At 37.2% G+C, this 26,182-nt stretch overlaps 1 protein-coding gene across 2 annotated transcripts in view; it reads right to left on the reverse strand.

Moving 5' to 3' along the window:
* Window positions 1-2,685: 2,685 nt before the first annotated feature.
* LOC149565475 (Tetratricopeptide repeat (TPR)-like superfamily protein) overlaps window positions 2,686-26,182 on the reverse strand; it is a 32,676-nt gene continuing 9,179 nt past the window's right edge. Inside the window, exons 2-6 of one of the 2 annotated variants that reach the window (XM_089819013.1) lie at window positions 25,154-25,240; window positions 5,906-6,100; window positions 5,672-5,754; window positions 5,482-5,553; window positions 2,686-5,060 (exon numbers count right to left, since the gene is read on the reverse strand). In XM_089819013.1, coding sequence (XP_089675139.1) covers window positions 3,081-5,060; window positions 5,482-5,553; window positions 5,672-5,719 — 2,100 coding nt within the window. In that variant the 5' untranslated portion in view covers window positions 5,720-5,754; window positions 5,906-6,100; window positions 25,154-25,240 and the 3' untranslated portion in view covers window positions 2,686-3,080. Of the gene's footprint in view, window positions 5,061-5,481; window positions 5,554-5,671; window positions 5,759-5,905; window positions 6,101-25,153; window positions 25,241-26,182 lie in introns of both variants that reach the window. The other variant, XM_089819012.1, reaches the window with a different exon arrangement.

Below are 26,182 nucleotides of genomic sequence, written 5' to 3' on the forward strand. Positions count from 1 at the left end.
GTTTAGGAGTCAAAATGCATTGAATATAAAACTCAACTAGGATGGAGTTAAAATATTTTAGTTAAATTAGAAAAAAAAAAAGTATTTTACAATATAGAAAAGTAGTGAATAACACTTTACAAATGATGTTAATCCTTATTCAGAACAATGTCCTAAATAGAGTTGTAGAACACGCAATTTATGCTAATATGACAAACAATAGACTAAATGTTGTCCATGTAGTGGAAGTTCATGTTTATGTTTGTTAATCCTCATAAGGAGCATTGAAACTATGTGGTGAAGATGTTTAGAAATTTATATTATTTTTTATTGTTGTTATTATAATAAAATTCTTTGTAGATTTAGATTTGATTGGCGGTTCAAAATAGAGAGAGGTCTACATGCAAATTTTCTTTTTGGTAATGTAGCTAGACAATAAGAGAGAAACTATAATTATTCCTTGTATATAAACAAAGAATATGTGGTTGCAACACATGCTACAAAGATTGTGTGTTGCAAGGAGAATAGTGAGGATTGATTGTGAAAGTCAAAGTGTTGTCTAATTAGCAAGGAATTCAATGCACCATACTAAAGGTAAGCATATAGATATTTAGTACCACTTTGTTCATAAGATTGTCAAAAATAGAAGGGTCCAAACAAAATTGATCCTCCAAAGAAATTAATTTATATTTTAGTGAGATACTATTTGTTGGCAAAAAACACTACAAGTATTTGAACTCTTTGACACTTAGTAGTTTGATGCTTTTCTATTACACTTACAATTCAAATAAGGTGGTATGATAGTTACCTTGTAGGATTACCTTGTAGGACAATCATCTTGTTGCAACTTTGTTGTTCATAAATGGTTACTTAATTATGCATCTCCATGCTTATGGAAAAGCATATAATGAGACGTGCATATGAATGTGGAGATGTACATGACTATTTAATTATTCACAAGGACGAAAAAATATTTTGTTAATGGATCGTTAAAAAGAGGATTACCTTTTAGATAAAAAAACAAACTTTGTAGTTACTGAAGCATCTTTATTATCAATGGTTGTATATTGCATTAATGCTTGGAAGCTTCATTTGCCAACTATGACTGATGATAGTGACCAAATATGCTTATGCGATAACTCACATTCTATTTTATAGGCCACTCTCTTTTGATGAGTTGTTTTTCACACTATTGTATCTTGCGACTATTTTAAGGCCCATATTATTGTCTCTACCGGTTTTGGAGCCTTCTTAAGCCTATATATTTAAGGATTAGAACGAATATTGGATGTAGGTTGAAAGGCTACTCTAAACAATGTTATTGGATTGAAGAATGGACGTAAATGTATTGATGAACCTTGCATGTGTTTGAAATTAATACAAAACCCTCTCTCTTTGCAGGTGGAGTTTTAACACAAGATTTTATCTCTCTTTGGAGGCGGAGTTTTAACACACAAGATTTTTCCGTATATCAATGTCATTGTTTTTGCTAATAAAATTGCAATTTGTACATGATCGTGTTTTTGTTCATGGCTTTTGTAGATTTGTGATATATCACAGTGGTCTAAACAGATCGTTAGTACTAAATGAATGATTTAGTGTACCATGAACCTTAGTATTCTTACTGGTGGTTAAAAAGTGGCACGTAGATTAGTGCGAGGATGGTGCACGCTATTACAAGTATCATGCAGGCTTCTATAAGCTATAATGTTGTAGATGTCATATATTCCGCCTTAGTTGAGGAGTTTTCTTCCATCCCATGAAAAAAATTTAAGTGCATTGTTTTTTGCTTGGGTCGTCATTGGGAAGACTGCCGTTGTTTCCAACAATAGGGAGAAATTGCAAACATCCTTGACACTGGTTTGTAACATTATTGGGAAATTTGTGGTGTCAGTTAGACATAATTTCATTTGTTTTGGCACTTAATATTGTTAAGTCGTATCTCAGAAAAACACAAGGATGAGGATTTTGTTCCTTAATACACATTTAATTTTTGAAAGGTTGTATCTGTAGTCCTCCCACATGGGGCAATATTAGGGTATCAAACATAAATTAAATGGAACATTATTATTCCCCGAACATGGCTATTTGCATTCCATGGAGCCATGGAGGCTCATGTCAGCTTGGCAAGCAACAATCTTTCGATATTTTTTGTTGGAAGTTCTTAGGGTTGTATTTGGTTGGGTTCTAATTTGGATAATTGGATGGTTTAGCAAGGTTGGAGTTGCCAGCGTAGGACAGTCGATCTAGTTCCCATCAATCCAAGACACAAAAAGATTGATGGGATTAAATGCTGTGTTCATTATTTCAATTGAGAATTGATTACTCTTATTGTCATCTGAGGAGACAGAAAATGAGTTCCAGAGTTAAAGGTATGAAAAGCACACATATATACCAGGATGATGAATCTATATATTAACAAAGTTTTTGCTCTTCAAAACTTGATTAGCCACTAAAGCAATACTTTGGAAACTCAATCAACCGCAAATGCAAGATCTAGCAATAAGGAACACATAATCAATATTATATTTACACCAACTCTGAGACCATGTGATGTGATTAATACACCTTTTTTTTTAAAACAATGGACTTTCTAGTGATGCAAAGAAATTAGATCTTCACATCAATATTATTGATTTTCAAATAATGTTTCTTCTAACACCTAGAATCTCAGGTTAACATCATAGCACTTTGATAGGACTTGAATTTATTTCAATTAAAACATTAATTTTAGTATATTATAAAAAATGTCTAGGCTAAGCACAAATCAAGGAACAAAAGAAGAGCTACTACCATTCCGTTTAATGCAATTTGCAACCCTCCTTGCAGTGACCATGGCTTCAGTCACATAACTATGACATGGATTAGTTATCAAAAGTTACCTAAGACCTCTGTTTCTCAAACTCTGGCTCCTACAAGTCACTGAACGAGATATCATGTAGCGACATCTGTAAATTTTGACTTATTTCAGAGCTCAATGATTTATGTTACACAGCACTTCAAACTGCTGATATCAACTGTGTACAGTTAAAGTGGCTGCTCTATGGCCTTGTCATAAAATGACCCATAATACAACAATTGTAAGACAAATGACAACTGCTTCACGACACTGTTGTTGGAGATACAACGTGTAGATGCCTGTATTGCTTTAGTTTTGAAATGGCTTCATGGGTTTTCCCTTGTAAAAGTTCCACATAAACTACTGCCAACATAGCCATAGTACTTGTAGGCATCAGTGACACAGCCTGTGTTGAATATTGGTGTGCTTGTTGAAAATCACCTTGCATTGCAGATACAACGGCTAAATTTACATAAAGATTGCTGCGTGCTCGTCCTCCCGTAATATGTGTGATATTTTGAGATTCAATTAAATTTCCAGCTGAAGATGAATGGTAGGCTACAGCATTATCTTCACCATCTCCACTGGCTTCACTATTTTCACCACTTCTCCACTTATGGCCATCTTCATTGGCATTAACAGCTAAATCAATATTGTTGCTTTCTTCCATGCAAACTGACAATTGCTCAGCTGCTTCTTTGATGCGGTTTAGATGGCACAGAGCTTCAGCTGCATAGATGCGAGCAAGATGGATGTATTCCCGTGAGCACACCGGCTGCTGTAAAAGCAACTCTGCAGTAGTTAATGCTTTCAAAGGATTATCAAGGGACAGTTCAACATATGCAAGGCTTGCCAAAACAGCTTGAGTTGCCAACATGTTTTCCTTCCTTTGCATTTCTTCATAAGTATCAACAGAGGAAGATATTACATTCCCTGAACCAGTATTGCCTTTTGATTCTTTGGTATCACCATTTGCATTCACTTGGTTTGTCAATGCTGCAGTTGTACTTGATGCCCCTTTTGAATCGTCATCTAAGGACTTTTCACTTGATAAGACACTTTCCATAAGCCTATCATCATTTCGCTTAAGAAGCCATAATGACATCTGCAAACACTGCCGTGCAAATAACATAGAAAGTTTAACTGGTTGATCAGGCTGGAAAAATGTTTCCTCCGCTGGAATAAATGAATTCAAATTATCAACACCTTCCTCTGAATCTAATTTGCCCTCTTCTGAAAAGGGTGTGGTGATTCCTTCCTTTAACGCAATATGACGCCACCTCCCATCACCAAAAACATGTACTTTCAGGCGATCCTCTCTAACACTTGAATCAGATTTAGATATTTTTAAAAGACCTTTTTCTTGGGCAGAAATGCAGCACTCTGCAAGACGTAACCAAAGTAGAGGTTGATTGTAATAAAGGTAGGAAGCAAGTTGAAAACATTGAGCTGCTACAGTTGGATTTCCACGCATCAAGTGTAGCATACCACAGTTGTACATGATAGATTGAGATTTATCCTGAGAAAATTTTGACAGTTTGAGGGGTTGTTCCGCACCAGGAGATGAAATACTCTGATATGCCTTCTTGAAATATATAGCTGCTATATTGTCCTTCCTCAATTTGTGATGTATACAACCAAGATTGTTCCAGAGCATACATGACATCCCTTGCTCTGCTCTGCTACTGGAAGTTGTCAAGAGTTTTATGGCTTTACGGTGATTACCACGAGAATACTCCAGCTGAGCCTTCAAGAGCAATGCTGTTGATGAATCCCTCCCGCGGGCAATATTCACTGCCAATTTCACTTCTCGCTTTGTTGCCTTTAGATTTCTAGTTAGGAGGAGAAGCCGAACCTTGTAAAGATGCAATTGCAGTTTCAAGTCATTTGCAGGTGCTGGCCTTTCTACTGTTGGTCTTGCTAAATCACTCGATATCGACAATGGAGCAGAAGATCTTCCTAAATTTTGACTATCACTGTCAAAAGTTGACAAAAGAGCCTCATAGTCACAGGCTTCATCCGATAATGACCGTGTAAGACTGCTCTCATTATTGATGATAGCAACAGGTGCACTGGAGGTATTCATAATTGCTGCACCACTGGCAGCTTCAGCTACTACCAAATTCACTGGGGTTGAAGAAGAGGACTTCAATGGTTGATTTGTTGACTGATACTGCACATTACCCCCACTCTCTGCTGCATAACCAAAAACAAATGCTTTTTCCAGGTATTGCACCACATCCTGCACACAGAAATAATTGTGTAAAATACTAAAATATCTCTGTTTAATTAAGTTTTCAAGTAACATGTAAGGCAGACTACTCACAGAAATCTGTGAATAAAACAACAATTAACATCACTGGCACATCTGTTAGCACTTTTAGAGTTTGTAAAGTACAAGAAGTTCTTAAAGTATTATGTGGAGACTCTTTCATAATAAAAGATTGTCTCTTAAAAAAATTGCATTTCCAGTTAAAATAAAACATACTGCTGGGCTTATCCTGCTTAGCAATGATAAGTTGATAAATACAGATGTCAGACACTGAGTGGTCATGAAAACATAATTGCTACAGAACCACTACAAAATTTGTGAAACTGGAATGTCATTATCTTTAAATGAAAGCAGTGTATGAATCTTGAACAAAACATAAACAAATGCATACCGCAGCTTTCGCTGCTTCATGTGAAGCTAATGCAATATCCAGCATAAGAAGGCATATACGTAAAGCTGTTGTCTGCAAACAAAAAAATTTACTTGTCAAATAAGAATAGAAATATTTTCAAAACCAATTGATGTAGCATTGGGAGTAGTACTTAAGACATAAATAGGCATAAGCAGTGCACACAACATACTTCGTCAATTGGCTCTATATTCTGATATACTGGTTCCAACACTGACATGGCATTTTCATAATGTTGGAGATTATATAAGATAACTGCCTGCAGACAAACAAAAATGAGGGTGCTATAAAACAATAGCAGATATCTAGAATGTAAAACTGAAAGTTCAATTGAAAAGTTGCCTAAACATATAGTAGAGTACTTCCAACAAATAAGTACACACAAATATCAGTTCACGAAACTTACAGTATTAAGTGTGGCAATGGATGTATCATATTCCTCCAAGTATGTAACACCATCTGAATTAGAAGACATGGATGCTTGTTGGGCACTAGTCATGCTGCTGCTGGATTTTGTCCCTGATGCACTGCTATTGTTCAAAGAGCTGCTTAAACCTTCAACCTGATCCCCAACTGCACGGACAAGTTCCTCGTTCCTCTTCTGCACAGACATGCATATAATTTAAAATGATCCAATATATTTAATGAAAATCGTTTTCAAGTCTCACTTGATCATTGTAACTGAGATCACAATTTTATCAATCGCCATAAATAACCAGAAATTTAAAATACTAAATTGTAAAGAAAAACATTATAGAAAGCAAAAAGGAGAGAGATTTTCAACAGCAAGTCAAATTGTAATATTGCTACCAGGATTTAACTGTGTAGTTTTTAAGTCAAACTTATCGACCCATGTTTCATGAGTAGTGATTCACATGAATCCATCGCTTATGAGAATAAAATTAATAAATAGAACACTTAGCACTCATTAGATCTAGGTGATGCTCACAGAGGTGAAGCACCAGGACTTCCCGAGCACCAAGTGGGGTTGCAAGCAGAGTAGGTTTAACCATGGAGAAAACTCCGTAGTTATGCGCGCTCAAGCTGGAGTAGTACTAGGATGGGTGACCTCCCAAGAAGTCCTAGTACTTCACCTCTATGAGCTTCACAATTATAGAGAGCATCAAATAGTAAAATTTATGCAGGTAACTTGGTTCTTGTTAAATTATTACAAGGCTTAACAAATAGTCATGTTCAAGAAGCAAAAAGCTTCACCGAATGCTGAAATTTCATGCATATTTGAAAGTGTGTAACATTAAAACTTTAGTAACAAATTAAATGAAAAATGGAGTATAAAAGATATTCCACTAACAAGATAAACAATATTTTTATATTGGATATGTTATGGTAAATCGATATTGTCGTAGTTCTATCAAACAAAGAAGATGAAAGCTCCTTATATAGATTTACAAAGACAATGTTTCTAAAAGAAATAATCGTAAACTAAAGACGGAAATAGACTATTTAATAAACTAAACACTAACTAAGATGACCATTTAAAAAACATTGTAATATTCTAATACCCTCTCTTAATGATCATTGTCTAGCTAATGTCTTTTGGTCACAAATTCTTCAAAACATTTTGCTATGGTTGACACTGAGACCCTCCCTGGATCTACAAAATGTTAATGACCAAGAAGCCAAAATCCATCCAAAAAATCAAAACAGAAAAGGTTTCCCCTTTCTTCAGAATGCTCTGCAACAAGGGACAAGAGCCTGCCACTGACTTTGCCGTCGAGTTGAGTCTACCACTAACCCTCCTAGAATCAGCAAAACATCTAATCAAAAATCATCATAAAATATCCAACCTGACATTGGATAACAAAGTTGCTCTTCCCTAAAGATGGAGACAAACACTGAGAACAACTAGCACAATTTTGAAGAAAATTTGACAAACCCTCCAAATTTGCAACTAGCACGATTTTGAAGAAAACTTGACAAACCCTCCAAACTTACAACTAGAATAATTTTGAAGAAGATTTGACAAACCCTCCAAAGTTTGCAGATGAGCATGATGCCCCATAAAGGCACAATTTTTTGGGGGAAAATTGGAAAATCCGAATACAATTTTTGAGGTGAAAAATTGATCAAAACTTGGGATGAATTTTGCGGTGAAAAATCAATCAAAACAATACAATATAAAGCTTTGCTTTTTAGGAAAAACACATAAACCCACCAAATAATTATTGAGGAACAAATTCTAAACCCACAAAGGAATCTCACGCAACTTTGTGAATTACAAAACCAGAAATGTTTTCGAGGGAAAATTATGAAAACCCATTAGAAAAAATTTTGAAAGGAAAAAATTATGAAAACCCCTCTGAAGTTTTGATGGCCCATAAAGACGCAATTTTTTTAGGAGGAAAATCGGAAAATCCGAATACAATTTGAGGTGAAAAACAATAAAAACTTGGCATGAATTTTGCGGTGAAAAATCAATCAAAACCATACAATACAAAGCTTTGCCTTTTAGGAAAAATAGATTAACCCACCAAATAATTATTTAGGAACAAATTATAAACCCACAAAGGAATCTCACGCAACTTTGTGAATTACAAAACCAAAAATGTTTTCGAGGGAAAATTATGAAAACCCATCAGAAAAATTTTTGAAGGGAAAAAATTATGAAAACCCCTCTGAAGATTTCAAGGGCAGAAAAACACAAGACTTTGCATGGTAAACCAGCACATGTAAGTACATGCAACCCTCAAAAATCAGAAACTTTTTCTGTGACCAAGAAATCGGGTGGATCCGAACCCTTAACCAAGCTTGTGATTTCCAACAAAAATCCTCGAAGACGAACCACAAAAGTTTCATAAAACACCTCTAACAAATTTAATTTCTAAGAATTGAAAAGCAAATTTCTAGAAAAAAATTCCAGATCCAAAGAGGCTGGATCTTTTCTTACAAAACCCACCAGATTTTATGAAATCCCATCGACCTACTCTGATACCATGTTATGGTAAATCAATATTGTTGTAGTTGTATTAAACAAAGTTATATAGATTTACAAAGACGATGTTTCTAAAAGAAATAATCATGAACTAAAGATGGAAATACTAACTACCTAATAAACTAAAGACTAACTAAGATGACCATTAAAGGAACATTATATTATTCTAATCGATACATCGTGCTCTATGTATAGGTATAGAGAATAATGTTAGCACTTGAGTTTCTTTTTATAGGCATTCAAGCCTGTAGGATCTACATGACAAGTTAAACATCTTAAATGCCAATATTTGCTACACAAAGGAGTTGACAATGACAAATACAATCAGTACCACCACCCTGGTATGCTGGATTTGCAGTACTAACACAGTAATATATTCTAAAGCACACTTGCTGATGATGAGTATAAAGAAGAGATGGCATGCACATGAGCTTGAGAAAGGTGTTTGTGAAGCAAAAAGTAGGGCCAACATGTCCAGTGTGTTGACCAGACATTAGCATAGTCGGTAACACAGATTTGGTACTCCATAAAAAAGTTTTCAGGATTGAGAATCCCTACTTGTGCTTAGGTGTAGTCAATTATGCACATACTACATACTGGTACTAAACAATCTGAATTTCACAAACAAAATTAGGAATCTGAAGGAAGCTCCCTCCTCCAATTGAACTAGTTTGATATCTTTAATTAGGACTACTTATGGCAAGAAGTTGAACAAATTCATTCACAATTTTGTAACAAACTAACAAGCAGCGCAATCTTATCTCTATTCAAAATAGAGAGGATATCCCTAGCTGCCCCATCTGCCTCCATCCCTAGGAAGAAATAGTTAATAGAGCTGTCAACAAGGATATAAAATGGCAGTCCATTCATAGCACTTGAACTTCGCTAATCCAAAATTTATTCGAGTTGCTCAGATCAAGAATATTCAATAATCAGGCACATGTGGGAAGTAAACCACACAGTTGCAGGTTTTCAGAAACATGTTGCAAGCATCCAGTAAGCCACTGCAAGAATTATGCTTGCACTCTAAATGGCGTGGGGCCTCTTAAGGAGTTGTTCAGAATTTTTTTCCTGTTGGAAGCATTATTAGATGAATGTAGTGAGTACCAAAAAGGATGGATAGAAAATGCCTACAACTAAACAAGTCTGTTGCAGGTTTTCAAAAATATGCTGCAGGTGTTATGCTTGCATTCTAATGGCATGGGGCCTCTTAAGGATTTGTTACTGATTATGTGCAGGTTGCTACAGCAACTTTTTTCTATTGAAACCACAGTTCCCAGACTAGCCAGGACTTGGCAAGTCTAGGCAAGTCATGCCACCCATGCTAAGTGACACAGACTCAGCTGAGACAGGCAGGTGACTAGCCAAGTCATGGCAAGTCACAAGACTCATTGTGACTCGCTGAACCCGATGACTCGGCCAGCAGCAGTCTTCTTTTTACAAATATTAATAAAAAATTAATGATATTGATTGTTTTTATCAAGCCATACATCATACCACTGCATGAACACCACCCTTCCCTGTGGCAGCTGCAATTTCTTGAGCTCTTGTGCTTTGTTCAACAAGTAGAAGATTTGGAAAATGCATTTCTGGGCTTTCATAGTACTGTTTTTGGCATCTTAAAAATTCAAGAAAATGATGCACGCTATGGAGTTTTATGTGGTTATGAAGGTGCTGCACCCAAACCCCGCATGGGGCACTGTCACCAGACCCCTGCAAGGAACGCTGCCCCTCAACCACACTGGGGATGCTATCCCTAGACCCCTCCAAGGGGCAGTGCCCAGTGACCCTGCTAGTGGTGTTGCCCCCAGACCCCCATTTTATTTTTGAAGTACACTACTGCTTTGAATTTGCACAGAACAAGTCATTATCTACACTCTTGTCATTAGTCTTCCTACACATATACTTGTTGTCTGGCAGACAACTTTTTTTTTGGGAGGATGATGTAGTCGGCATAAAATGCATATTGTTGTGTTTGATAATATTAGTTATCTGTCAGTGTATAAATTATCATTAATGTATTAATTTGTGTTTGTACTTATGTGATTGATGGATATTAATGTATGTAATCAAATTAGCTTCTATTTGATGTGTCCTTCACCTTTATTAAATAATGAGTGCATGAAACAAGTTTTAAATCCTTTAAAATCTCTAACTTTCGAGGTTTTTTTTCACTTTGCTGAGTTTATGCCCTGTCACAAGTCTGAAAACTTGGATAGGAACATTTATTGGACCAAACGCTATGATGCCATAAAGTATGAATGGCAAATGTGTGAGTGGAGAACAGTTTTATAGGCCTCTTGGCAGTGCTCCAATAGATCATGATGGCATGTGAGGCCAAAAGCAACAGCTGGAAGTTGAGTCCTATGATTATGAGAAGTGACAGTTTGAAGTCTTAAAATGCAGTTGTTTGATGGCTTTGACCTTTCTTTGGCCACATTTATTTTCTCAATCTTGACAGTCTCAATTAGGGTGTCAGCTTATTTGTGCACTGTTGGAAGCCTATTTCTTGGCCTAGAACATGCAATGGTTTATTCCTATGGAAAGGCAACTGGCCATGTATCGCCGGTGGTTGTTATGGCCAAGGCATCATCTGGCTTGCCCACACAGGATTTTGGCAGACAGCTGATTACTCATGGGCAACAGTCAGCATGCCAAGGACCCACTTACCTCCACTTGATAAGCAGACACAGAAGGATTTAAGGCAATCATAGAGTCTTCGGCACAGCTTGGTTGGCTCAGGATGTACTCATATGTGGTTTTCAAAGACGGAGAGAAGGTGTTTAGGGTTCTCATGACATACAGAAGCAACTTGAGACAGAGAAGGTTATAGGGTTAATGTACAGCTCTATTAAGACCAATATGGAAAATCTCCAGGCATTGCAACTGATTAGCGCATAGGATATGGGAAGCATACCCATCTTGGATTTATTCAACCATGTGAATTTTCTCTAGATGAAAATCTCTATTGTGTATGTTTTGTCCATTGTCTGGACTCTGCCTTGCTATCTCCTTTACGTTATTTGACATTTAAATACTTCTACAAGTTGATTAAATTCTTTGGGGCAGGTAGCTAAGTCTTGTAGGTGAAGAGATGGCTTACAAGAAATTGTTTCGTATTTTATCATTTAAGGCTGAAGAGCTGGCTGAGGCATCATTTGGCTTGCCAGCACAGGATTTTGGCAGACAGTTGACAATTACTCATGGGAAACAATTGGCATGCCAAGGAACCACTTACTTCCGCTTGCTAAGAGACCACAAAAGGATTTAAGAAGATCAAAGAGTCTTCCGCACAGCTTGGTTGGCTCAGTATATACACTCATGATGTTTTCAAGAAGGATAGAAGGTGTTTAGAGTTCTCATTACATACAGAAGCGCGTTGAGACAGAGGAGGTTGTAGAGTTAATGTACAGCTTCATTAAGATCAATATGTCGAGTCTCCAGGTATTGCCACTGATTACTGAATGGGGTATGGATAGGATATCCAAATTGGACTTATTCACCTATTTAAATTTTCTCTAGATGAAAAGATCTATTGTCTGTATTTTGCCCATTTTCTGCCTACCTATTCCCCTTACATTATTTAACATTTAAATACTTTTTGAAGTTGATTAAATCCTTCAGGGCAGGTTGCTACGGCTTTTTGGTGAAGAGCTGGCTTAAGAGAAATTGTGTCTTATTTATCTCAATGGTTGTAAACACACTAATTACTGAATACTTCCACAACAGCTCAACCCTGAGTTGGCTTTCTATCCCGAGTATATCTCATAGAATCATCATATTCATAGCCATTATACAAACGTCTTGAGGATTTCCTTGGCCAACTAATAATATACACTCCAAACATCTTAAAAGTAGATTTGATATCCCTACACAAAGAAAAAGAGAGTAGAAAGCACCTTAATACAAGTCTCCTATCTCTGTACCATCAGACCCAAATCATGGTCTGTGCCAAGATAATGGTTCTTAGGGAACTTATCACTCTTGGAGATAGACCTTACAACAGCCCCAGAAGCTGCTCCAAGCTGATACATCCTTCTTTCAAACCCATATTAAGCACCCTGCTATTGTTTTCAATCCTCACACATAGGTTATTAAGTCAATGTCCTTCTTTGAATGCCTTGCTAAAGCATTCCAACCCCCTCCATTTCATTCTAGACAACATCAATCCAATTTTACCCAGTCTACAAGGTCATCCTACTACTACTACAGTGTCACCTACTTCCTTTCTATTACTTGGTATTCAGAATCCATGGACTGTAGGAGTCTCCAAGAGACATTGATGAATCTCCTATAGATAACCCAGTCAAGCCCACATAGCGTTGGCCACTCTCACATGAATATCATCAGAGTTTTTTAATTTGCTCTGATAGTGGACAATGATGATAGTGTAAGTTTCACATCGAAACTCAGATTTTAGAAAATCTTTGCCTTTATCTTACTGAGTTTCTTGCATACAAGTGCTGTTGTACAGCCAAGCAAGAGTGTGATCAAAAGTGTGAACAGAGGGCTCTGCCCAGCCTCACCCAACTGATGCCACAAGCATAGTCAATTAATACTGCACAAATTAGCAAATTTTTCACATTAACAACTGCATCTTAATATAATAAAATAGCCTAAAATGTGATTAAAAACCCTAAATCAAACCAAAAACACTTGTGTGTCATTCACTTCACGATCAGAATGCAGACAATATCCAATATTATTCGAAGTTGTCATTTTTGTGTTTTTTGAAGCTTGCTAAACAAAAATTGAAGAAGAAGAATTGCAAAGGTGCCAAACACCCACTTGCTGGTCTTCCTGTTTTTTTATAAACTTGTGCACTACAGGGTTATATTTTCAATTTGTGTTTTCTTCCTAAGCTCATCCACTATAGGTTTACATTTTTGTTTGTTATTTATAATAGACAATTCAAATATGATCAAAAAACACCTCTATGGAAATGTATTAAAGTCACATATAGCCACCAATTTATTACGATAATAGAAAAGCTTCTATTATTAGTTAATGGTTATCTATTTGTAATCCATTGTAAATATTATAATGTTTCTAATATTTAGTTAGTTGCAGTTATCTGTTAGCTTTCTTTAGCTTTCTTTTAGCTAAAATAGATTATTTCTATTCTTTACGATTGTTTCCTAAGGAAACATCACTTTATTCTTTTGTATATATAGACCTCTTTGTCTCTGTTCATAACAAGCAGGTATTTTACCAATTACTTCTGTAATATGGTATCAAAGCCATTTCTTTAAAAAAAAAATTGAAAATCATAATTTCTTTTCTGAAATTATCACACCCTACTTTTGAAATTATTTTTCTAAAACATTTGCTTCGAACTAGGGTTTCTCTCAAAATATTGACGATCAATATTCACATTTTTTTTGGCTACTTTTGAAAAACGTATTTTTTTGGGCATTTTCGTCCATTTTTTCTGCAAATCTAGGGCTAGGAGCGACGCCAAAGGTTTCTTAAAACTCTCAATAACAGATTCACATCCGGAAATTGTGTTTTTTTCTGTAGATTCGCCATTGATTTCAAACTTTTTTCAGCCCAAGACTTTTTTGTTCGAAACTCTAGTTTTTGGGCTCGAAAAAAAAATTAATTACAGATTCTTGGTGGGTTTTTCAAGAGCTCAACTGGGTTGTTTGATTTTATTGAGTGTCTCAATTTTCAAGCCAGCAGATCCAAAAACCGACAACATATTCTTTTTGGGTTTTTTAAGCTCTCTTTCGAATCACCTCTTAGATTTTTTGAGTCTTCCATTTTTTTGCCTCAAAGAACACACCTTAACAGATTTTTGTGCTTTTTCATTAAAAAACATGCTATGGCATCATTGACTAATATTTTGCTCGAAAGCAATTCCAAATTCAATGATCGAAATTATGGCATTTGGAAGCAATGAATAATAGCAATTTTTGAATATCGAAATACTGATCAGATTGTTCTGGGTGTTACACAGCGTCCAATTGCCCTTGGTACTTATTAAGAGATACAACATATTCTTTTTGGATTTTTCAAGCTCTCTTTTGGGTCACCTTTTAGATTTTTTGGGTCTTTCATTTTTTTGCCTCAAAGAATGCGCCTCAATAGATTTTCGTGTTTTTTCATTAAAAAACATGCTATGGCATCATTGACTAATATTTTGCTCAAGAGCAATTCCAAATTCAATGATCGAAATTATGGCATTTGGAAGCAACAAATAATAGCAATTTTTGAATATCGAAATACCGATCAGATTGTTCTGGGTGTTGCACAGCGTCCAATTGCCCCTGGTACTTATCAGGATACATGGGATTTGAATCATCGGGAGGCGGTAATGCTTCTCAAGTTATCCATAGCTGATGATCAGCTCTCTCAAATTCCATCTAACAAGACAGCTATCGAGATATAGACACGTCTCAAAAATCCTCATGAGACTTCTGACAAAAGCAAGGCTTTCTTCTTGAAGAACACTCTATTTTCTATTATCATGGATGAGCGAACATCGCTCCAGGCTCACCTAAAGAGGATTCAGGAAATCCATGATCAATTGCTTGTCATATGTCGCAAGATGGAGGAAGAGGACATTGTGCGTATCCCTCTCTGAAGTTTACCAAAGTCCTACGAGCATTTTATCGAGACTCTCAACATCACATCTTCTAGTGTTGATATGAAGTTCACAGATCTCTACACACTTCTGCTTCAGCAAGATCAATGGAAACAACAATTTTGTAGTAATTCCACCTCCACCTCCATAGAGCAAGCCTTTGCTACTAAATCCTTTCAAAAGGATAAAGGCAAGTCTCACTAGTCTTCTCAGCAAAAGTCCTTTGCTCCAACTTCAAAGGCTCCTAAAAGAAGAACATTCAATGCCACTATTGCCACAAGTTTGGTCACATGAAGGTTGAATGTTGGAAATGCTTAGCTGCCCAATCTAAGCAATTTGGTTTGTTGCCCAAAGCACACTCAGCAAATGGAATCTGCCTTTTACGCCTTCATGGCTAAAAGACCTGCAAACCATGTGAAGTTGTCTACCTGGTACATTGACTCGGGTGCCTCTCGTCATTTCACCCACTATAGAGACTGGTTCACTGACTACCAACCTTACACAGATTTTGTTATTTTTGTTGGCAGAGAAGAGTACACCGTTGTCAGTAAAGGCAACATTCAGATTCGGTCTGCTAGGAGCAATCTCATTTTCCTCAATGTGTACTATGTTCCAAAAAGAACTAAATCTACTCTCAGTCAGTCAGTTATTGTGACATTCTCCACACTTGAATGTCACCTTCAGTTCACATCAATGTACCATCACTAATAGGGCAACTCAGTCAATTGTTGCAGTGGGTCTTGAGGATCATGGCTTTTCCAACTTATTGATTTGGGTGAATCTCGGGACTTAGCTATCACTACTTGGCGGTCTTCTGTTAGCACACTTTGGCATCAACGGTATGGGCACTAAAACGTGCATTATCTCTCTCAACTTGCTCAGGAAGAGCTTATCCTCGATTTGCCAAAGATTTAAACTCAAAAGCTTAGAGTTTGTGATGCATGCCAAGCTGGGAAGCAACATCGCACACCTTTCACCAATGGCAATTCATGGAGAAACTCCTCAGGTACTTCAACTTGTTCATGTCGATATCTACGGCCCTATGGCCACTCTTTTTGTTCTTGGGTCCAAGTATTTTCTATTGTTTGTTGATGATTTCAGTAAAAAAATGTGGGTGCATTTTCTTAAAAAGAAATCAGATGCATTTCTTGTATTTCAAAAGTTTAAACCTTTAGTTGAAAAAGAGTCTGGAAAATCTATTATTACTCTTAGATCAGACAATGGGGGGAATTTTGTTCTAATGAATTCTCTAGCTTCTTGGATACTCATAGCACCAAACGCCAGTTAACCACACCGCACACACCACAACAAAACAATGTAGTTGAATGTCGCAATAGAACAATCACCAAGATGGCTCGATTCATGCTTGACTAAGTCTGGGTAGAAGCAGTCAACACTACAGTTTATTTTTTGAACCAATCACCCATAGTGGCGATCAAAGGTAAGACTCCGGAAAAGGCATGGCCAGGTCGCAAGCCTAGAATCAGTCACTAGAAGGTTTTTGGCCCAGAATTTGTGTTTTCTTCCTAAGCTCATCCACTATAGGTTTACATTTTCATTTTTTTATTTATAATAAACAACTCAAATATGATCAAAAAACCCTTCTATGGAAATGTGTTAAAGTCACATAGAGCCAACAATTCACCAAAAGCTTGAGTTGTCAATGAGCATGCACCATGTGAACCAAACATAGACGAAGCAACCATCCCAAAAGTACGAGTTGAGCCTCTTTATAGGCCCAATTCAGACCCCACAAAACCTCAAAACAGGCCTAGAAGGGTTGTTTGCCTGACCCTTATATAATTCTCCTCTTCTCTAGACTGCAATCTCATAAATCTACAGTTAGTTTCGAGCAACTTGCTAACACCACTTGGAAATCAACTCTTTTTAAGACATATAATTATATTAAACAAGGCTGTGGTGCAGTTTAGTTCCTGCCAAGTTATTTTGAAGTTGGTAGGACTGGTCTACTCTTTGAGTTGTAGGTAAATTGAGAATAGCAACAGTTGTTTAAAATTAGGACTGTTATTCCTGTGATTCCTTTACTCTCAATGGCATACCTTAGGATCCCATCGAAAGTTATAAAAGTTAACGAGCAGAAAATGAGAAGATTTATGTGGAATGGTATGATGGACTGTAGCAAAATTCTGCTTTGAACTTGGGAGCATGTATATAAGCCTAAGGATTCGGGTGAGGCAGGATTAAGAGGATAGAAACATATGAATGAAGCCACGGGGGTAAAATTGATATGGATGATGATTAGAAATCTCAATGACAAATGGGTTCAAATACTAAGAGCTAAATTTTTGGATACTGGGGACAACTATAGAATTCTAACTTGTGAGAATCCACCAAAAGGATCGACTCTTTGGATAGTCTTCAGCTGGGGAAGATAAAAAACAGCTTCTGCACAATGTACTTGCCAAAAGACTGCTAATAATAACAGGGGAGGAGGATGATGTTATTTGGTGTCACTCAAAGAATGGAGATATACCATGATCAAAAGAGAAGATAGACTTGAGGGCTGGCCAGGACATATTTGTTGGAATAAGAATATACAGACAAACACAGGGGAGTTTTCCTACTTGGCGTTCAGAGGAAGAGTTTAACCTGGAGAATGAGTGAAAAAAATTTGAATTGCAGGCCCCTTTAAATGCTTCTATTCAAAAAAAATGATGAAACGTCATATTTTTCTAAATTGTAAGTATGTGCAGGAGTGTTGGAATTTTATGAAGAGCATATTGGGTTTTCAGTGTCCTCTTCCAAGGACATCGCACGTATGGGGATTATGCTCACATATTCCTAAAAGCAAATTGGTTTTCAGCAGGGTGTGGAACATTTGTCCATCCACCATCCTGTGGGAACTCTGGAAGGAAAGAAACAGGTGGTACTTACAGTTGACGTAGCCTCATTTCGAATTTGGGCCCAATAAGGGGCTTCAGAGGGATTCTTCCTAAGGTTTCGGAGGTCATTAAAAGGGATCCTCCTGATTGTGGTGGGATAAAAGCAAATTTTGGGGCCTTCAAAAGAAAACCCAGGTCCAAGTGGAGCTGGTTGCATAATTCGAGACAGCAATAGTAATACCCTGGCAATTAGTGCCAAGAGAGTACAAGAAGGGATGAATAATGAAGCCGAAGTGAAAGCTGCATTGTTTGCAATAAGGCTAAGGAGTTTGATGTAAGGAAGCTGCATCCTGAAGGAGACTCGTTGATCGCTATCACAACAATCATGAATAGTGCATATCAGGCACGGTACCTTAACAAATATATCAAGATAATTAGCGCATTACAGGAGAAATTCGAGGATTTTAGAATCACTCTATTAGGAGAGAAGCCAACTCAAAGGTGGGCGTCATGTCTAAAATGGGTATTCAGATGGTAAAAGGAAGAGACAATTTTTTGGAGGATTATCAAGACATAGAAGGTGAATAATTTGATTGGAAGGAAGGAGTATAGGATAGGGTGTTTGTATGTGCATAGTCATCAAGCTGTAGACTTGGCAATGCTTCATAATGAAATCAAAGTAATAGTATGAGTATCAATCAATAATTATAGGGCATACTCATTCCTTCCCAAGGCTGATGGATTAATAATATTGGCATCAATTGGTGGCAAGGACAATCTGGGCATTATGAAAGCCTGAATGTGGGGAGTACAGAAAACATTATGGGGCAAGTAGAACTTGCTACAGCCGTAGAAAAAGCAAGGTGTGAAGAGGGAAAACTTTGATGCAAGCAGAGGCTTTGGTGTAGGGCATGGAAAGAATAGAAGCTAACTTTCCCTCAAAACATTGCGATCTCAGAGACCTTTCCGCAGCAACATATCCCAATGCAGATTGAAGGGGATGTTTTATTTTAAGGATGCTAGGTTCCATGAGATCATAGAGAATTTTTTGGATGTAGTGTTTTTAAAAGCAGATTACAGGGATCTATATGGAGGGAGTTAGGATCTAAAGGCAATTAGAACTTGCTAGAGCCATGGAAAATTTCGATGTGAGCAGAAGCTTTGGCTACTTTATACAGCTTCTTGGTCATTCTTATAATCTCTTAGACACAGAGCTTCATCTTGATCGTTTTCACACTCTCTTGGCTCTCATATCCATATTGTTGCAGGTTTTCCACTATCAAACCACTCAAGCTCTCCTATTTGGCTCTACTTCACTCGTTTAAGCCCCTTGCTCTCATAGAGGATTCTTCTTTATCTCTTCTTTGTGTCTTTGCAAGCATTTTATCGTTCTTATATACTTCTTCACTCAAATACCGATACTTGTCTGAAAACACTGGATCCAAAAGCAGATGCACGGGAATGCTTAGAGGTGGACAGGTGCCCTGTGGGTGCCAACCGGATGCCACTCATAGGCACCCGAATGCAGGCAGATACCTGTTTCAAGCATCCAGATGCTTGTGAGTGGTATTTAGGTGGCACCTACAGGGCACCCAGGCGCTTCCAGGAGCATCCACAGGCTGACGCCCAGAAAAAGTCCAAAAAAATGCATTTTTCAATTAAAAGTCATTTAAGACGTGTTTATTTGCACATTTTATTATATTTTTTGTGTCAAACCCTAAAATGGCCCTAATAGAGACCTTTCAACCATTCAATCACCATTTTGTTTGCAGCTGGTTTTACTCTTCTCATTTGGCTTCCATTTTGGCATCTTGAAGGCAACTTCATTATTTTCAAATGATATTAACCTTGCAGCAGTTGGAGATAATGAGGATCCTGATTTTCTTGAGTCCTTATGATTCTGATTAATGAGCACTGAATCATGAACCATGTTTTTTATTTTGCAGTTTGGACATGGAGTCTAGTACATAAATATTTGTGCCTATGAAGTTTGAATTTGAAGTTTGAATTATTTAATTGACATATGAAATATCTTGAATCTTACCAATGGTGAAGTATCATACGATACTATCAAATGATGTATGTTTGTAGATTTCTAAGTTTCTAATTAAGTTCTTGTATTTATAAGTTTCGTAAATTCTTTGCATATATATATAGACGTTTCCAAATGCATCTATACCAAAACAAAAACCTACATCCGCTGCCGGATCCACATCCAATTCGGTAACTTAGCTTCTTTATTTACATTATTGTTCATCTATCCTATCTACTCGGTTATCTATCCGCGATTCTTTGTGTCTAAATGGCTTTTGTGGAGGTGGAGACACCAAAACAAGGACTTAACTAAGGCATGTCTTCAAACAGTCACCCTAACATCTCTCTCCTTTTTGTTTGTGTGTAGGTTTTTTTTGTGGGTTCATGAACTTCAACTCAGATCGCATAATCAACCTTCGAATCAAGTTTCATTCCTCTCTCTTTCCATTCGACCATTTGAAACACGTTTAGTTTAATAAGCATTTCGTTTCCTTAGATCATTTTTACTTACTATTTGTAATCTGTCATCCTATTACATTTTCCTTCATTTCAAATGTTTAGATTAGTTTTATTCAGTTGGTTTAAATTTTGCTTCTCTCTCTTCATCGTGCATTTGTAGCTTGGAATCTTGTTATTTCATTCTACACTTTTGTTTTGCACGTTTGTACCATGTCCGTACAAGATGCTAGCACGACACACTGGGATTTGGCAGATGCGTTGACATCCTTGGACTACACTATTGTCCGTAACAGTGTGCTTATGAATGATCACAAATCAACAAAAAGTCTCAACAACACAGAACTCATAACCACTCTTTAGAATGACAAGCAGTTGCACAAGTGATTACTTCATGATGGATTCAATGGCACTTTTCAACCATTTCCTTCAGTAACACTTCATCTTCCAAACATTGTGAGACAACGCAAGGTAGGAGAATCCCCAGAGGAGATGTCCTAGCCCCCAGCTATATAACCACGCAGCGGAAACACAACAGCAAGAAGCAACAATGCAAGATCTGATATCAAATCACAATTCCTTATTCATAAAATAACTGTTACATCCAATGTGTCGGGATGTAAGGCCTTTCCGGTTACGGCCAAATACAATAGCAATTAGAATAACTGTTCTTCAAGATCCCTCAAGATCCAATCCAAACACTAGCTAGTCTAGATCCACACTCTGGTAGAAACCTCCAAGATCTCAACTTATGCTCGCAAGCCACCAAGCAACCTCCTTGTTTCTAAACCGCAGCCACTAGCGCTTCTCAAACTTTATCCAAGCTACAAGTGTAAACTACCTCACATTCGGCGCTCTGTCCACACACTCACAACTCCACCATAATCCTGTTGTAAACTGCCTTACATTCGGCGCTCTATCCACAAACTCAAGAAAACTCACCCTTTGCTTCCTCCCTCTCTCCAAGCTTCTACTAAGAAGAGACCACACCTTCAAGCTTCACACCTTGAAGCTCCCAAAGCTTGATTAGAAATGCTCATATGCCTTGCTTAAATAGGCACTTACCACCCAATGCATGATTTATCCACAACCTTCTAGAATTCCACCTACACATCTCGATAAATGGAACGACAACCATTTTTATTTTATTTTTCTATTACGCCACCTATGCAACTCGAAAATAGAAATTCCTCTTTTATTCTTCTTTTTTCCTTTTTCCCTTATTTTATTTTTATTTTTTTATTATTTTTCCTTCTATTTTATTTTCGTCACTTTCTCTCTCCTCCACAATTTTTTTTTTTTATTTTTTTATAAATTTTCTCATGCAAGATGCTTCTGCATCAGACTCCCCAGATAGATAGAAAAGTGTGCCCCACACTTTGACGCCAAAAGAAAGATCTCCAACCATCTTCATCTTTATCACAGGTTTCCACCTCAACAGGAACAAGAAAACCAACATGCAAATCTTCCACATCTGCATCACTCTATTAAAGACCATATTCTCAACCATCCAATCAGCATGCTCATTCCCAGGAACAAATTGAACATAATGCTTCATCGACAAAACCTCATTTGCATCAGCAACTAGTGAATCCACACCAGTAGCAACAAACTCCACATCAACAACAATATGTAGATCTCCATCAACACATGCCAAACTCACAACAGCAGCAGTCTCATTGTTAACATACAAATCATCACCAACAACAACTAGATCATCCACGACCGAGTGCTCCACAATCTCCATCTTAGACTCAACTAGCTGATCATGAAAACCAATCTCCATCCCAACATCAACAAGGTTAGGACTATCTTCAACAACAACCTCCAACTGCTCTGCAAGTTCTGTATCAGACTCCACAATCTGATCAACAAAACCAACTTCTTCCACCTCAACCTTGCGATGTCGTCTTCTCTCTCGAACAAGTCTCTTAACTGGCCAAACAACTCTCTTCTGGATCGGTAAACTCCAACTCCACAAACATTCACGAAATTCCTTCCTCACCTCGTTCTTAACTCTATCAGCCAAGCTAGCTTCCAACCGAGTAGACATTTTAGAAAAAATACTCTCCACTATATCATGGATATTCGCAATCATCTTAGGGTCCAATCCTCTCAAGGCCATCTCCTAAGATCTTCGTAAACCCTCTGCAACAAATCCTTCCCACGCTCCTTGTGACAACCTCGAATTGTTTGCAAGTCAGATCGCAACCTGCCACCTCACATGAACAATCAGGAACCACATCACAAGTCTAGGACCACGGATTTGTAATCCACAAGCTCTCTACAATCATGCCTCAACAAGACCAGTATTCCATCCATCGATCCATCTGTAATTCCTCTGCAATTGCAAGTCAGAACCACGATCTGCCACCTCGCAACCAAGAGCTCTAGGACTCCAGAAAGAATATCCACCAACAGATCAAGACCAACTCATATCTACTTCTCCAACCCAAGTCCTGGTGCAAACTGCCTTAGCTTCGGCGATCTACCTACACGCTTAGGAGCTCCCGCTCTAATACCATCTAACGCAGCGCAAAGCAGGAGAATCCCCAGAGGAGATGTCCTAACCCCTAGCTATATAACCACGCAGCAAAAACACAACAGCAAAAAGCAACAATGCAAGATCTAATATCAAATCACAATTCTTTATTCATAAAATAACTGTTACATGCAATGTGCCGGGCTGTAAGGCCTTTCCAGTTACGGCCAAATACAATAGCAATTACAATAACAATTCTTCAAGATCCCTCAAGATCCAATCCAAACACTAGATAGTACAGATCCACACTCTAGTAGAAACCTCCAAGATCTCAACTTGTGCTCGCAAGCCACCAAGCAACCTCCTTGTTTCTAAACTGCAGCCACTAGCTCTTCTCAAACTTTATCCAAGATCCAAGTGTAAACTACCTCATATTCGGCACTCTGTCCACACAGTCACAACTCCACCATAATCCTGTTGTAAACCATCTCACATTCGGCACTCTATCCAAAGACTCAGCAAAACTCACCATTTGCTTCCTCCCTCTCTCCAAGCTTATACTAAGAAGAGACCACACCTTCAAGCTTCACACCTTGAAGCTCCCAAAGCTTGATTAGAAATGCTCATATGCCTTGCTTAAATAGGCACTTACCACCCAATGCATGATTTATCCACAACCTTCTAGAATTCCATCTACACAATATCCACAACCTTATAGGATTCCACCTACACAATATCCACAACCTTCTAGAATTCCACTTACACACCTCGATAAATGGAATGACAACCATTTTTATTTTATTTTTCTATTACACCACCTATGCACCTCGAAAATAGAAATTCCTTTTTATTCTTCTTTTTTCTTTTTTCCCTTATTTTATTTTTTTATTATTTTTCCTTCTATTTCCGTCACTTTCTCTCTCCTCCACAATTTTATTTTTTTTAAGTAAATTTTCTCATGCAAGATGCTCCTGCATCACATTGAGATAATTGATGGAAGCATTCATGGAAACATTCCTATGTTAACCAGAGTCCTCAAACTCACCCGCGAGTTATGCCAACTCGGCAACTCGACTTGCCAAGTTTGGGGCATGACTCACCCAACTCAACGAGTTGACATAACTCGTCGGGTCCCAGCATATGCTTGCAAGTTTACTTTGCAATTCAACTTGGCTCAAGAGTCCGGAGGATTTTACAAATCGTATACTTTAAGTTATAAACTTATATTTGTATAAATACTATCATGATGTTTGAGATAGGTTTCAGCTTCATAAGAGTTAAGATGCAAAATCTAGATTTTGGGGTTTTCCAAAAAATTCCAGACTAAACCAAAAACTATCCTAGCTTTCTAAAGTCAAACTGAAACTAGAACAAGGATTGCCTAAATGTTTTAAGTTTTTAACTCATTTGATCCAAAATCCCTTTGGTTTCGATTCAATATTCGTGACAGATTTAGCTACAATTTACATTTTACGTATATGATGGATTTATTGTTTATGTACATTTCACGTATATGATGGATTTATTGTTTATGTTCCTTGTTCATGTATATGATGACAAATTATATTCTACTTGATGATGTTATAGTGTCTTTAAGTTTTATTCAATAAAGGGTGCATGAAACAAGTTTAAAATCGTTAAAAATCTCTAAATTTCAAGATTTTTCATTTTGCCAAGTTTTTGTCGAGTCACGAATCAAGTCGGCCTTGCCGAGTATGAGTTGGGGAACCAAGGTTGTATTCTTCAATAACCATGCAGAGCCCTGTTCAAAGATTTGAAAGGCTTTTACCTGCCTAATCTGACAAATCAGCCTTTGTCTATGGTGGGATTTGAAGCCTTGAAACACTTTATTAGTCATCACGTATTTGAAGCTAGCACTGGCAATGTCTGTGCATGCATCAGAATAATGATGAAAGATATCCTTTCTTCAATGGCATCAAGCACCAAAGCAATAACAGGGCTACTAAAGATAAATTAGATTAAGATCCTATAGTAGAATTGGACTCGTCCACATTCAAAGATTGTCAGACAATGTCAGCTCTTTCTTCCCCTAGCTTATTCTACTCCAGTAGGGGATTATTTTCCATAATTTGTTCTCTGCAATAACTATTGCTCCTTTTCTGTTATATGTAATAGCAGAAGATGTTCCTTTATCACTGAATTAGAACTTATTTTGGTGGTCCCCGTGGATAAAATAACCTATGGATGTCAAAGGCATATGCAATCATTCTGCCAAAGTTTTTCATTTTTTAACCTTTATTTTGGAAAGAAAAAGAAAAGTAAGAATCCCAGCTGCTTACCTTAACGTTGTCAAGAACCTCGAGCAGTTTCTGCGGATCTGTACACGCATGAGAATAATATTCTGCCAGTGCGATATTATGTAGGACCTGCCATTCCATCAAATCAAGAATATTAATCATTAATTGACAACATTTGACATAATTCAGAGCCACTTTACACCACACTCTAAAAAGAAAAAAGCCTGAATTCTATTACTTAGAAATACCATAAATGGAAAGAGTACCGTTAGTGACTTCTGATTGAAAAATTTCATACTAACAATACAAATTTATGCCAGTAAAAAGGTCAGCATCCAGAGTGAAAATAAAAATTCATACAGTCAATTGTACAGTCTCGATGAGGTGTCAGACTGTAGAAGAAATCTGCAATGAAATAGTGGACAGTGAGAATTTAGACATTACAATAAAATTTGTAAAACAATGTAAGGAGGTGTTGAGCAACTCCTGCAGAGGAGAAGCCATTCATAGTAACAGTTATCATCAATTTACCAGAAACTGGTAGAGAATTTATTATGAAGAAGGGTTTATCATTGCAGGGATACTGTTGCAATGTGTAACCTGATTAAATATAAGTTATAGTTACTTCTAAGTGCTTGTCAATGGAGGGACACTGTTGCAATGTACAAAGTAATCTGATCCAGCATCAGTAATGGGTACTTACTGTGTCTCATTAACAATTTTCACAGCCTTTTATTTTTGTCAGTTCATGAATATTATGTTTCAGTTAGTTGTGCTTTTTCATTGCTAAAAGTGTTTTACATAAATTCTACTGAGCCCATATTCTGAAGTCAAAAGAACTGAGCTGCAAACAATAGCTACTAAATTAGATATCTTATACAACTATACTGTTAAAAACCAAGAGTTGTCAAATTAGATATGCAAAAATGTCTGTTTTCAATTGTCATTAAGGATGTTAAAAAAATATTATACAATATAGAGGCTCAGCAAATATTCTAGTGGTGGTATCCTCTCTCCACTTCTTTCTATTTCCAAGGGTCTTCACCAAGGAAATCACTGTACCTTAACTTT

The sequence above is a fragment of the Cupressus sempervirens genome, chromosome 3, assembly GCF_028749045.1.
Source record: "Cupressus sempervirens isolate cs-2001-9-10 chromosome 3, ASM2874904v1, whole genome shotgun sequence".
In the NCBI taxonomy this organism is placed as follows: domain Eukaryota; kingdom Viridiplantae; phylum Streptophyta; class Pinopsida; order Cupressales; family Cupressaceae; genus Cupressus; species Cupressus sempervirens.